The 14,142-nt window shown below is 35.0% G+C and overlaps 1 protein-coding gene across 2 annotated transcripts in view; it reads left to right on the forward strand.

Annotated features, from left to right (window-relative positions):
• Positions 1–14,142, forward strand: part of G2E3 (G2/M-phase specific E3 ubiquitin protein ligase) — a 63,575-nt gene that overhangs the window by 42,577 nt on the left and 6,856 nt on the right. For both annotated transcript variants that reach the window (XM_061159054.1, XM_061159055.1), the window contains 4 exons: positions 112–241; positions 1,348–1,655; positions 3,482–3,663; positions 9,586–9,758. In XM_061159054.1, the coding sequence (XP_061015037.1) occupies positions 112–241; positions 1,348–1,655; positions 3,482–3,663; positions 9,586–9,758 (793 nt within the window). The remainder of the gene's footprint in view (positions 1–111; positions 242–1,347; positions 1,656–3,481; positions 3,664–9,585; positions 9,759–14,142) is intronic.

Consider the following 14,142-nt stretch of genomic DNA (forward strand, 5'->3'; position numbering starts at 1 on the left):
GGGATCGAACCTGCGTCTCTTACGTCTACCTGCATTAGCAGGTGGGTTCTTTACCACTCGTACCACCTGGGAAGCCGTCTATTATGCTAACATTGGGTTTTAAATCTGTAGGCGAATTCCAGAAAGCCAAAAAACATGCATTACCCAACACTAATGTGGGAATAAATGATTGTTTGTTGGAGGAGTCTTCACCTAAATTATCCAGACAGTCACCTGGAGACCAGCGTAAAGATCTGCTGAGGTATGTATTTTGAATTGGAAAAAAAATATAAAACTTTATTTTGAGAAAATTTTAACAGGGTTTGGCTCTATATACATTTAGAGTATTAGCTGATCTTACTGTAGTTTGAAAGAGTGCTTTTCAAACTATAGTCTCCAACTTGATGTAGAAAGATGATCCATGGGCATTGCCTCTAACAGGATTATTTTGAGTTCATAATTCCAATTACAGATGGAGAAACTGAGGCAGGGAATAATTGAGTTAGTCCATATAATTGTCTGCAAGTCTTGTTAAGACTGATTGCTTGGCCTCATGCTCAGAGGTTCCAATTCTGTTTATCTGCTGTGGGACCCAAGAATTTGCGTTTCTAACAAGTTTCCAGATGCTGTACTTGTCTGGGACCACACTTTGAGAATTAATAGTATAGACTAAAAGTACTATTTAGAGGGTTTATGAATGCTAATTAAAATATGTAATCTCTTAAAATTATAGGTCTGTTATGTAGTAAGCAGAGATTACTGTGCTCTACTTTTAAAGGAGCTAGTGAACATGAAATAAGGTGCAGTTAAGCAAATATGGCCAGGGAAGTAAGAGTTTAAACTCTTGGCTCTTCTACCTGAATCTGCTGAATTGATCAAATTTGGGATAGTCATCTGTCACCATTCTTATAAATGATTTATAACATTAGATGCTTTTAATTTGGTAGAAGATTGGGTAGAGGGAATCAAGAATTTAGAACTAAGCTTATTGGGTTTTGGTTCCCATGGCAACCATTGCCTGCCTTTGGGTGGGAGTTGGGGAGTTTGAAAAGACCCTGATGCTGGGAAAGATTGAGGGCAGGAGGAGAAGGGAACAACAGAGGATGAGATGGTTGGATGGCATCACCAAATCAATGGACATGGGTTTGGGTGGACTCTGGGAGTTGGTGATGGACAGGGAGGCCTGGCGTGCTGCGGTTCATCGGGTCGCAAAGAGTCGGACACGACTGAGCGACTGAACTGAACTGAACTTGGGAAGAACTTCCTTTTAATCTTTTCTCTTATTATTTTTTTACTGGCTGTATAATTGCTCTGTCATGTAAAGTACTTTAGAGTACTTACCTCTGTATCTAAATTCATGTTTTATAGGCAAGGCAGCAAATTTAGAAGAGATATCTCAACTCTAATTATAGAGTTAGGATTCCAAGTTAAGAAAAAGTCTAAAAAAGTATTTATCAACAAAGCCAATATCTGGAATAGTGCCTTAGATGGATTCAGAAATCAAAACTTTAATCCTTCATATACAATTGAAATAGTGTATGTTAATGAAAATGATCATTTTGGAAGAGAGCAGCCTGGATCAAAGCAAGAATTCCTAAGTCTCTTAATGCAGCAACTTGAGAACTCACCATTGTTTGAAGGGTCCTTGTCAAAGAACTTGTCTTTAAATTCTCAAGGTAATTATTTACTTTATTATTGTATATACTGAATATGGCATGTGTTAAGAACGATAGCAGGTTAGAATTGATATTCAGTACCTGTAGTCAGAATGTATAATCACTTTGTTAATAAAATAGTGATAAATCACAGAGAAGGGGAGAAGTGATACTTCTAAAATTAATTTTTATAGTGAACATTTCTTATTTAAGAGTATCCTATAGCAATATCCTGCAGTAATTCCATAATGAAGTAATTTGTTAAACATTTACTTTATATTAATTAAATTCATTTGAATATAATGGCCAAATGCAATGAATAATTTTTTGAGCTCTTTTTGTTTATATATTTGAAATTTGAAATTCGCATGTTTCTTCACAACCTAGAATTTGTATAACATAATTTTGGGGTCGATGTATAACAGATTTTTAACATACTTTTGCTTTCAAGAATTTTTTTTTTTTCCAGAATTATTTATATGATACTTTTCTATCTTCTGGTGGAGAAATAATGTAATTAAAACAGGCATCATGAAACACTGGTTAATTCTAGCATCCTTTTTTTAGGAACTTTTATAACCACTTTTGCTGTAATAGGAATTGGAGAGAGAGCGAGAAGACATTTCATTCAGTTGACTTCCTTCTATATTTTCTTAAGAATTTCCTCACCATTACCTGAAATAATCGAGAAACTACCAAGGATCATTGGTACTATGAACAGTACACATAGTTTAATTCTACACTCCCTTTATTTTTAAAAAAAAAGGGGGTTCAAGTAATCAGTGTGTTAACTCAAGGCAATTTTATTACAGTGGAGAGAGTACATGGAATTGAAGTCACAAAATCTGAATTTAGTTTGTACACATCTACTTCAGTAGCTTCATGTTCGTGGATTAATTGCTTAGCCTCTCTGTGTCTCAGTTGCTTCATCTGTAATATGTGACTACTAATATGTAGTATATAAGATTATTGTTAAGGGAATTTTATTACCATTTCAGCTATTGTTGATATTACTTATTAATAAATTACTTTGAACACTTTTTAGAAAAAAATAAGGGAAAATTTACATGATATCTTTTTGACTTATCAAAGTAGCTAAACTATTTTAAATGATACATTAAAAAAATGTTGAGAGCTATGATGATACCTTAAATTAAGGTAGCATATACTGTTGAGAGTAAATTTGTACTATTTTGTATATCAGCAGCCTTAAAATTGTTCATATCCTTTGGACCACTAATATCATATGTAGGAATCTATCCTAATAATCAGAGATACAGAAATAAGAATGTGTAACACATGTTGACTATAATATTGTGTCTCATGTAGTTGAAAAGGTCCTCAAGTGGGGTAACAAGTAATAAGTACATGGTTTACATTGTAGCACATCAGCAAATCATTTTAATGCATTCGTTAACTATAGATTTGAATAATTTCAAATAATATTTTAAAAATTTGCAGTAAAGTGGAAAAAAACAGAAGTCAAATTATTTATGTATATATTTATATATACATGAGACATAAATATACCACAGTGTGTACACTGGTTATTACAGAGTGGTAGGTTATAGGTGATTTTATAAAAAGATTTTCTGTATTTACATCTTTTTCTACAACAGAGTGTTACTTTGTATTCAGAAAAAAAAATTAGAGAATTGAAAATTGTATATTTTAGTTGAAATCTATATAGTATACATTATTATAGTGTCTGAATTAGGTTATTTTATGTCTGTCTAGTGCTTGGGTTTTTAAATTTCTGATTTATTAATGTATTTATTACATATATATGATGGTTCTCATATGTTAATAAAAGAAGTGTATTTGATATCTTTTATCTGTATTTACAGCTCTGAAAGAGAACCTTTACTATGAAGCTGGCAAAATGGTTGCCATTTCTTTGGTTCATGGTGGTCCTTCACCTGGTTTCTTTTCTCAGACCTTATTTAACTGCCTTGCTTATGGACCAGAAAATACCCAACCAATTTTAGATGATGTTTCAGACTTTGATGTGGCACAGATTATGATCAGGGTAAGAAATGTACCTGTTTGTTCAGATGTAGACTGTGTTTTAGTTATGTGTTAGTTGCTCCATCATGTCTGACTCTTTGTGACCCATGAACTGCAGATCGTTAGGCTCCTCTGTCCATGGAACTCTCCAGGCAAGAATACTGGAGTGAATAGCCGTTCCCTTCTCTATGTGATCTTCCTGACCCAGGGATTGAACCCAGGTCTCCTACATTGTAGGCAGATTCTTTACTGTCTGAGCCACCAGGGAAGCCCATGTTCTAGATACATTTGAATATAAATGATGGATCTGCAGTAAAATAATAAATATTCTTTGTGGAGTAGTTAAGGGGTGTAGGTGTTTTTGTTTACCAGCAAAGTTAACAATCACTTAACAGATAGATGTAAAGAACAAAAAGCTAGAGATCAAAGTGCCATGCTTAATGTTGATAAGACCGGTTGGATAATGTGCCTTATATCTGTGGTCAGAATGGCCTGTTAACACTTCTCATAACTAAATGGATTTATCTGCTCTGCCAGAGATGACATAAGGCAGCTTCCTTATTGCATGGTAAAGGTCAGATGAAAGTGCTCCTTCCTGTAGGCAGGTGGATCTGAAGAGAGGATGGTTACCAGCAGAAAATTTATCTTTTCCTTCTACAGCAGGGAGATATGAGTGATAGGTGGAGTGAAAGACCAGGCTGACTTTCTTCTCTGGGAAAATAGCTGGGGAGACTCTCTTTTTCCTTCCTAAAAAGTGTTGCCATTTATTAAGCCCTGTACTACACGTGTTATCTGTACAAACTCAGTTTACTCACCGTAATACCCTGTAAGATAAGTATCACTGCCCGTGTGTTATTGGTTTAGAAACTGAGACAATGAAATCCTTTCAACTTTTCCTCCCTTAACCTGTCCCCTACTAAAATAGGCAGGAATCTAAATCTCCACATGCAAAGGCCTTTCTTTCCTAATTCCTTATCTGCTCTGATTTCTGTAGCCACCATTGTATTTGAATTCCTTTCTGCTGTTTTCTTTAATATTCTGTTCCCTGGTACTTTTAACTACTATTGTCTTTTTAAATACTTCTCCCTACCCCTGAAACTTAGGTAATTTTAGGTAGTGTTATCTTAACAGTCCTCCTTCTATATAATGAGAAGAAAGCATCTTCTCATTCATAACCTTTCTGATGATTTCCAGACCTGTGTTTTTGAGCCCCCAGATTTTTAGATCCAGATAAGATCTGGGTCTTCCTACCAAATTGAGCCCAACGTGTTTAAGACAGGAATTTTTCCCAAAATCTGGGCTTTTTGCCTGATTCTCATGTTCTTTTCAAGAGATTTTTTATTTCCAAGTTATTCTGGAGACAGGGTTGTTATCACTCTTCCATACTCTGTTCATCAGTTTGTGTCAAGTCATCTGTCTCTTAAGAGTGGCCTTTCCTTCTTATTTCTAGTATGCTTAGTGTATGAAACTTGTATCTATGTTTAAACAGTTAAGATATTATTCTAATCTTCTTACTCAGGATGATTCTTTTACAAGTACAGGTTTAACCACATTGCTTTCTTCCTGAAGAATCCTAATGGATTCTCATTGCCTACTGAATGGAGTTTAAACTCTTCATTAGGGCCCTTAAGACTTCTAGTTCTCCTCGTGGCTTTATTTAATCTGGTTCTTTGCCAGTGTTTCTTCATTGATTTCAGTCAACAAATGCTGTGTATCCCATACTTGTTTTAACACTGAGGATAAAGTAGTGAACCGAACAAAACTCCTGCCTTAGAATTTACCTATGAGAAGAAAGACAGATAATCAAATATGTAATGTACTGTCATGTAGTAAAATGTATCATAACATAGAACAGAATAAGAAGGATATCTCTTCCAAGATAATGCTTGGGGTATAATAAGATTAGGCTAGGCTTTTGTAACAAAGAGACCCAAAAGACAAAAATTTTAAAAAAGGCATATATTTAATTTTTTTCTAAAATCTAGATTTTCTGTAGGGGTTGGTAAGTTATAACTGTAGGCCAAGTGTTGGCTGCTGCCTTTTTTAAGTTTTATAGGCACATACCCACACCCATTTATTGTGTGTCTGTGACTGATTTTACACTACAGTGGTGGGGTTGAATAGTTTGGGACAGGCACTATATGGCCCACAAAGCATAAAGTGCTCTCTGGCCTGTACAGAAATGGCTCCTGTTTTAAAGGTACAATTGTGATACACCAGGTCACCCAGAGAATTGAATTCCTTCCTCTCATTGTATTGGGCACAGTGAAGGACAGAAATGGAATAGACCTAACAAAACATAGAAGAGATGACAAGAGTACATAGAAGAACTATACAAAAAAGATCTTAATGACCCAGATAACCATGATGGTGTGGTCACTCACCTAGAGCCAGACATCCTGGAGTGCAAAGTCAAGTGGACCTTAGGAAGGATCACTATGAATAAAGCTAGTGGAGGTGATGGAATTCCACTTGAGCTATTTCAAATTCTAAAAGATGATGCTGCGAAAGTGCTGCATTCTATATGCCAGCAAATATGGAAAACTCAACAGTGGCCACAGGACTGGGAAAGGTCAGTTTTCATTACAATCCCAGAGAAAGGCAATGACAAAGAATGTTCAAACTCTGAACAGTTGCACTCATTTCACATGCTAGCAAAGTAATGCTCAAAATTCCCAAGCTAGGCTTCAACAGTTCATGAACCAAGAACTTCCAGATGTTCAAGCTGGATTTAGCAAAGGCAGAGGAATGAGAGATCCAATTGCCAACATCTCTTGGATCATCGTAAAAGTAAGAGAATTCCAGAAAAATATCTATTTCTAATTCATTGACTACACTAAAGCTTTTAACTATTTGGAGCATAACAAACTGGAAAATTCTTAAAGCAATGGGAATACCAGACCACCTTACTTGGCTCCTGAGATATCTATATGCAGGTCAAGAAGCAACAGTTAGCACCAGACATGGAACAACAGACTGGTTCCAAATTGGGAAAGGAGTATGTCAAGGCTGTATATTGTCACTCTGCTTATTTAACTTATGTGCAGAGTACATCATGCGAAATGCTGGGCTGGATGATGCACAAGCTGGAATCAAGATTGCCAGGGGAAATATCAATAACCTCAGATATGCAGATGACACCACCCTTGTGGCAGAAAGTGAAGAAGAACTAAAGAGCCTCTTGAAGGTGAAAGAGGAGAGTGAAAAAGCTGGCTTAAAACTCAGCATTGAAAAGACAAAACTGATGGCATCCTGTCCCATCATTTCATGGCAAATAGATGGGGAAACAATGGATACAGTGACAGACTTTATTTTTCTTGGGATCCAAAATCACTGGAGATGGTGATTGCAGCCATGAAATCAAAAGATGTTTGCTCCTTGGATAAAAAGCTATGACCAACCTAGACAGCATATTAAAAAGCAGGGACATTACTTTGCCAACAAAGGTCCATCTAATCAAAGCCATGGATTTTCCAATAGTCATGTACAGATGTGAGACTTGCACCATAAAGAAGGCTGAGTGCTGAAGAATTGTTGCTTTTGAACTGTGGTGTTGGAGAAGACTCTTTGAGTCCCTTCGACTACACCAAGATCAAACCAGTCAATCCTAAAGGGGATCAACCCTGAATATTCATTGGAAGGACTGATGCTGAAGCTCCAGTACTTTGACCACCTTATGCAAAGAGCTGACTCATTAGAAAAGACCCCGATGCTGGGAAAGAATGAAGGCAGGAGGAGAAGGGGACGACAGAGGATGACATGGCTGGATGGCATCACCAACCCAATAGACATGATTTGACCAAGCTTCGGGAGATGGTGAAGGACAGGGAAGTCTGGCGTGCTGCAGTCCATGGAGTCACAAAGAGTCCGACATGACTTAGCGCCTGAACAACTCTAATTGTATAATCATTTAGGATATTGTCTTCATAGCTGAAATATGCTCTTAAGGGAGAAAGTGAAAGAGTTCAGGGAAATGTAACACATTTTCACTCACGTTCTATTGGACAGCTCTTAGTCACATAAGGCCACATCTAGCTGTAAGGAAAGTTTTGCCATATGCCCAGCTAAAACTCAGGGTAGTGGGTTGGGAGGATGAGATAACACATACCCAACTACTAGAGTGTGAAATGCACATGACACCACCCTTATGGCAGAAAGTGAAGAAGAACTAAAGAGCCTTTTGATGAAAACGAAAGAAGAGAGTGAAGAAGTTGGCTTAAAGCTCAACATTCAGAAAACTAAGATCATGGCATCCAGTCCCATCACTTCATGGCAAATAGATGGGGAAACAGTGGCTGACTTTATTTTTCTGGGCTCCAAAATCACTGCAGATGGTAATTGCAGCCATGAAATTAAAAGACGCTTGCTCCTTGGAAGGACAGTTATGACCAACCTAGACAGCATATTATGAAGCAGAGACATTACTTTGCCAACAAAGGTCTGTCTAGTCAAGGTGATGGTTTTTCCAGTGGTCATGTATGAATGTGAGAGTTGGACTATAAAGAAAGCTGAACGCCAAAGAATTGATGCTTTTGAACTGTGGTGTTGGGGAAGACTCCTGAGAGTCCCTTGGACAGCAAGGAGATCCAGCCAGTCCAACCCTAAAGGATGGGTGTTCATTGGAGGGACTGATGTTGAAGCTGAAACTCCAATACTTTGGCCACCTGATGTGGAGAACTGACTCATTTGAAAAGACCCTGATGCTGAAAAAGATTGAGGGCAGGAGGAGAAGGGGATGACAGAGGATGAGATGGTTGGATGGCATCACCGACACAATGGATATGGGTTTGGGTAGACTCTGGGAGTTGATGATGGACAGGGAGGCCTGGTGTGCTATGGTTCATGGGGTCACAAAGAGTCAGACACGACAGCGACTGAACTGAACTGAGAGTGTGAAAGTGAAAGTTGCTCAGTCATGTCTGACTCTTTGGGACGCTATGGACTTTACTACAGTCTATGGAATTCTCCAGGCCAGAATACTAGAATGGGTAGCCTTTCTCTTCTCCAGGGGATCTTCCCAACCCAGGCATTGAGCCCAGGTCTTCCACATTGCAGGAGGATTCTTTACCAGCTGAGCCACAAGGGAAGCCCATTAGAGCATGAAGATAGTTTGAAAAGGGTAGTCGGGAAAAGCTTCTGAGATCACAGTAGAGATCTGAAATAAATGACGGAATACCTGGGAGAAGTTTTTTGGGAAAAAGAAATGCTAAGGAGATTTTCCATTCAAATGGGATTGACTGCCTTCTATATCTTTCTTTCTCCCTCTGTAACTTTGTTCAAGAGCAAACTATATGAAAGTGCCTGTCTCATAAATGGTCAAGTATTTCTTTGTTTATACTATTGCCACAAATACTCTTTTGAGTCTGTTCATCTGTATTCAAATGAAATATTTGAAATATATAAAAGTATATTCAAACTATACTTTCTCATTCATGAAATCTCTGCAGATCATCTTTTTTGCCTCTCTAGTCTATGTAACTGTTCTATGTCAATTACTACCTTTTATGTAAATAACTTCCTATATTAAAGTGGAATTTCGACCAGGGAACTCAAACTGGGGCTCTGTAATAACCTAGAGGGGTGGGAATGGGCCGGAGGTGGGATGAAGATTCAAGAGGGAGGGGACATATATACACCCATGGTTAATTCATGTTGATGCATGACAGAAGTCAAACCAATACTATAAACCAGTCATCAATCAATTAAAAATAAATATATATTTTTTAATGTGAAATTATAGATTAGCTTTCTTGAGGCAGATATATACAGTATTAAAGTGGATTATCAGACATTTATTCAAGAAAAATAATTATTGGTGTACTTTCACTTCGCTCAGGTGTACTCAAGTATGAAGTGTGAGTATGAAGTAATGTGAAATATGAAATATGTAAATTTCTTTCACAAGTAAAAGAGTACACTGGGTGTATTTTATTCTTCATTACAGGTAAATACTGCAGCAACCGTGGCTGACTTAAACTCTATAGTAAATGACTATTATAAGTACCTAGAGCTTATTGGCTGTCTAAGACTTATAACATCAATAAGTGATAAATATATGTTGGCAAAAGACATCCTTGTTTATCATGTAATTAAAAGAGTCCAAGCACCTTTTGAGAGGTAAGTTGTTCATGTGCGAACAATTCCCTCAAATTATATGTTTAAAGTGGTTAATTGTCTTATAGTGTGAGATTTATTTGATAAAATTTAAGTGCTATTTTTAAATAATGCTTTAAAACTAACCTCTTAAGGATGAATACTGCTCTTACCATTCTGTGCAGGATTGCTTTAGTGTATCCTGCTTAGGTAGGATAAGTAATTATATCTCAATTACAATTTTTCTAAATCAAAATTATTTTATGTCCTCATACTCTGTTATTTAATAGTGGGAAATCTAAAATATATATGAACGTAGACAGAGTGGTACACCATGTAATCACCATTCAAATCTAACAGTTATCAACCAACCTGTGGCCAGTCTCATTTATCTAACCTTCCTTTGTTATTGATTCTGGTTTTGTTTTCAAGGAGTTTTTTAAATTTCAGTATCATTAATCTGTATATTTAATGTTTTAAGAATTGTTGCTGTTCTTAGCAAATTTCATATGTCTCATCTTTAACCAGTATAAACCTAGTTGTGTTGTCCTGTTGAGGTCTTTTGATGTTGACCTTTAACGGTCTTCCTGCTATGTGGGAAGTTTCAGTTTCACTGAAACAAGGTGTTTCAGGCTCCTTATGTACATCTGGCCTAACGATCTTTGTTTCTTTGAATGGGAAATGGTATTTCAAATTCACAGTCTGAATGCTTAGGGATGCTTATTTTTGTCAGGTTGGTCATTGTTTCTAGGCCTTTTCAGTGGGCTGAGAGAAGAAATATAAGGGCTTTTTGTTTTTATTTTGATTTTTTAATATAAAATATATCATGAGTTTTTACTAATACTTCAGATTCACCACTGCAAGATTTTTAACTTTTTCTTTGTCCGTGTTGATAATCTTAGTTCTCAAAGACACTGGTGAATTAGAGTATGAAATAACTGCTTGACTTATTCCACATTTCATAAATAATAGTCGTCACAGAATAATAATACCGACATCATCATTAGAAACATATATTACTAAAATCAGGTTAGGATTGTTTTTCATTTTGGTCTAAGACTTTGAATTCAAATTACTGTGTTTAAAGTCATTTGACATATTTATTCTCTTTGTTGTTATACTTCTAACTGTGTGCATTTTCATTTTATTTTTTCTTTTTACTGATTTTTATTAAAATTTTATTTTAAAATTATGTAAAGTCAAATCTATAATGAAAGTATATTGAAAGATCTCAGCTCTTATATTCAGATTATATTATATTCAAAATATATTCAGATAAGTTTAACTTTCATCCTAATCACATCTATCTCCCATCCTCATATGAAGTAATTATCTTAGTGGCTTTTATTGTTTAGGCTTCCATTATTGTTTTTTAATGATAGCAGATAAATATATGAATATGTGTATGTATCCTCATTTCTTTCATTAAGTAAATAGTAACATATCATCCACCGTTTCTCCTGTTCATTTTTTACTTGACCATTTATAGTCCTCATACTTTTTATAGAGCCCTTTAGAACATCAGCACTCTTCCAAATTCAACTATGACATAAGCTTAAACAATTACACAGGATATTTTTTCTAATATATTTTTAATACTGTAATTCAAAATAACACTGTTACATGACTGTTACACAACTCTTTAAAATGCATCCAAGTGTCTTCTGACTATGGCTCTTACATCTCAAAATTTTCTTAGTTAGAAATATTATTCATAATTATAATTAATACAATAATCCAAATATACATTTTGATAGTTATTTTAAAACTATTTGAAAGATATCTCTTAATGACATAGAAGTACAAAGTATTCTTTTACTAACAAGTAGTTCATGTACCTACTGATGGATTTTTTTCCTCATTGCTAAATCAGAATTCATAGCTGTTTGAGTCTTTTGTTTATTTTTATAGGGATGAGTAGTCTAGATGTCAGGAAGAGCTTTACTATCTATATAAGTGGTGTTTAAATTAAAACCTAATTTATAAATAGGAATTTGGCAGATCTAGATAAAAGAGGGCAAAAGAAAAAACTGAACACTGATCCTTCTTTTTATGTAAAAGATAAATCATATTGCAAAAGAAAATATTTTAAATATATCCAAGCTCATAAGAAAAGTGTCCTGTAGATGTCAGAAATAACAAGGAAATAAAAAACTATAGTACCCTAGATGTCATAAGAAATCAGAACCCTCAGTTTGCCCCAAACTTGGGTCTGGCATCCTGGATGGACCCCAATCTGATGCAGAGACATTAACAAAGTAATTGGTCTTAAGATTCATAGTACTTACAGAGTGCCAGACAAAAGCAAATACATAATAATGTTTAGGCAAATTGCTACAGCCCAAGCCTAATGGAATTGCTAAAGTCACATCGCTAAAGAGTAAGAATTGCCAATAAAAGACAAAACACATAACCATTCAAAACAAGTATTGGAAATAGCATATCAAGGATTTAAATAACAGGACAAACTGAATGAGATCAAAAAAAGTGTTTTTACAGTTATCTAAAAGAAAAACAGACCCAAAACATTAAATGTGAAATGAATCAGATAGTGTTTCTAAGTTGAAAAATGATCATAGACATCTAGTTCTAGATAATGTGAAATAGACACTCTTCTGTTCTTTCTCATAAGTACATTTAAAAGATTGAGGGCAGGAGGAGAAGGGGGTGACACAGGATGAGATGTTTGGTTAGCATCACTGACTCAGTGGACAGTAGTTTAATCAAACTCGGGGAGATAGTGAAGGACAGGGAAGCCTGGCGTGCTGCAATCCATAGTGTTTCTAAGAATCGGATATGATTTAGTGACTGAAAAACAACGGTTAAAAACCCTGAACTCTATTTATAAAACAAACTTAAGAAGATTTTTGAAAGGTACAGAGATGAAAGCAAACCAGCTAAAGATCTCTGCAAGGACACAGCAGAGAGAAGGAATCTATAGACACTTTGATCTGAAGGAAAATTAGAAGTATTTGTCACCAACAATCTACCCTAAGAGAATGTCTATGGGAATTTTTTTTTAACAGAAAATTATTAAAGATTAGATCTTGGAACATCAGAAAGGAAGAAAGAAGAATGAAAAGAATGAAAGCATGGTTTCTTCTCTTATGTTTGCTAAATTATGTTTGATGGTTGAGGTAAAAATTATAACATTTTCTAATGTGGTTCACAATGTATATAAAATAAATATTTAGGAAATTATAAACAGCAAAAAGCAAAGGGACATGAAGGGAAGTAATGTTTCTTTACTTACTGGCATCAGTAAATTATTACATTTTAAAAAATCTATAAAAATAGATACAGTCAAAATGCTATAGATAAAAATGGAGTGCAAAAAAATATTCAAGTAACCCACAAGGAAAAGGAAAGAAAATAAAAATGATCGTACAAGTGAAAAGTTGCTGACTGTTAAATATTAGGCCATTTAAGACAAAACTGGTCTGGAATTAAAAATAGGATTTTCTCATTAAGGATAGAAGAGAATTGAAACATGGAGGCAGGGCAATATTATAGAAAATGCTGCTTAAGAAGTTCCACAGTTCACAGGGCTTAATATGCTGAAGTGCAGTGTACTTTGTGATGAAACTGAGCAAAAGCTGGCAAAGTTTTCTGAGCAAAAAAACATTATAAAAAGGAGTGTCAGTTATACTGGAAACCTTTTTTTCAGTGAAATCAACACTGAAAACAGATAACCCAAGATAATAACTTCACAGAGCTAGTTACATTATTGTTCAAGAGAAAGAAGGAAATAAAGACATTTGGAGACATGTTTCTTTCTTTCCTAAAGAGATTAATAAAATACATACTTAAGGAAGAAAGAAGTAGAACCCAGAAAGAAAAAGTAACATACAAACAACAGCAGGAAGCCAAAAAAAAAAAGAAAAAACTTGAATAAAGACAAGCATTAGCCATTAAAAAGGAAAAAAAAACAACAAAAACTAAATTTTGGTAAGAAATGGTTAAAATGAAATACTAGTAAAAAGTTGATCTGTAAGAAGAGAAGATTTATTGTATTGTTTTAAGGAACTTGTATTCTTGAGATAGTAGTGGAGAAGCATTAATTGCCTTTAGATTGTTAAACCAACTATGTATCTTTAAAGGGAAAATTCTAAAATAATAGGAAGAGTATGTGACTTCCAGACCAGTTTGATGGGGGTGGGGGTAGCAATAAAACATATTTAATCATAGAAGTGAGCAGAAAAAGAGGGATAAAAATAAGCAAGGGAAAACAATGTTCAAAGAAATCATAAGACAGAAGAATAATCTAAATATATAGGAGATTATAATACATGCAAATAAGTCAGACTCTTGTATTAAAAGACAGAGGATCCTAAATTGCATTCTAAATAGATGGCTTCAAAGCAAAAGAAAGAAAAATTCTAATTATTTTTTCATAAAGCCTTGTCCT

The sequence above is a fragment of the Dama dama genome, chromosome 13 (genome assembly GCF_033118175.1).
Source record: "Dama dama isolate Ldn47 chromosome 13, ASM3311817v1, whole genome shotgun sequence".
Classification (NCBI taxonomy): domain Eukaryota; kingdom Metazoa; phylum Chordata; class Mammalia; order Artiodactyla; family Cervidae; genus Dama; species Dama dama.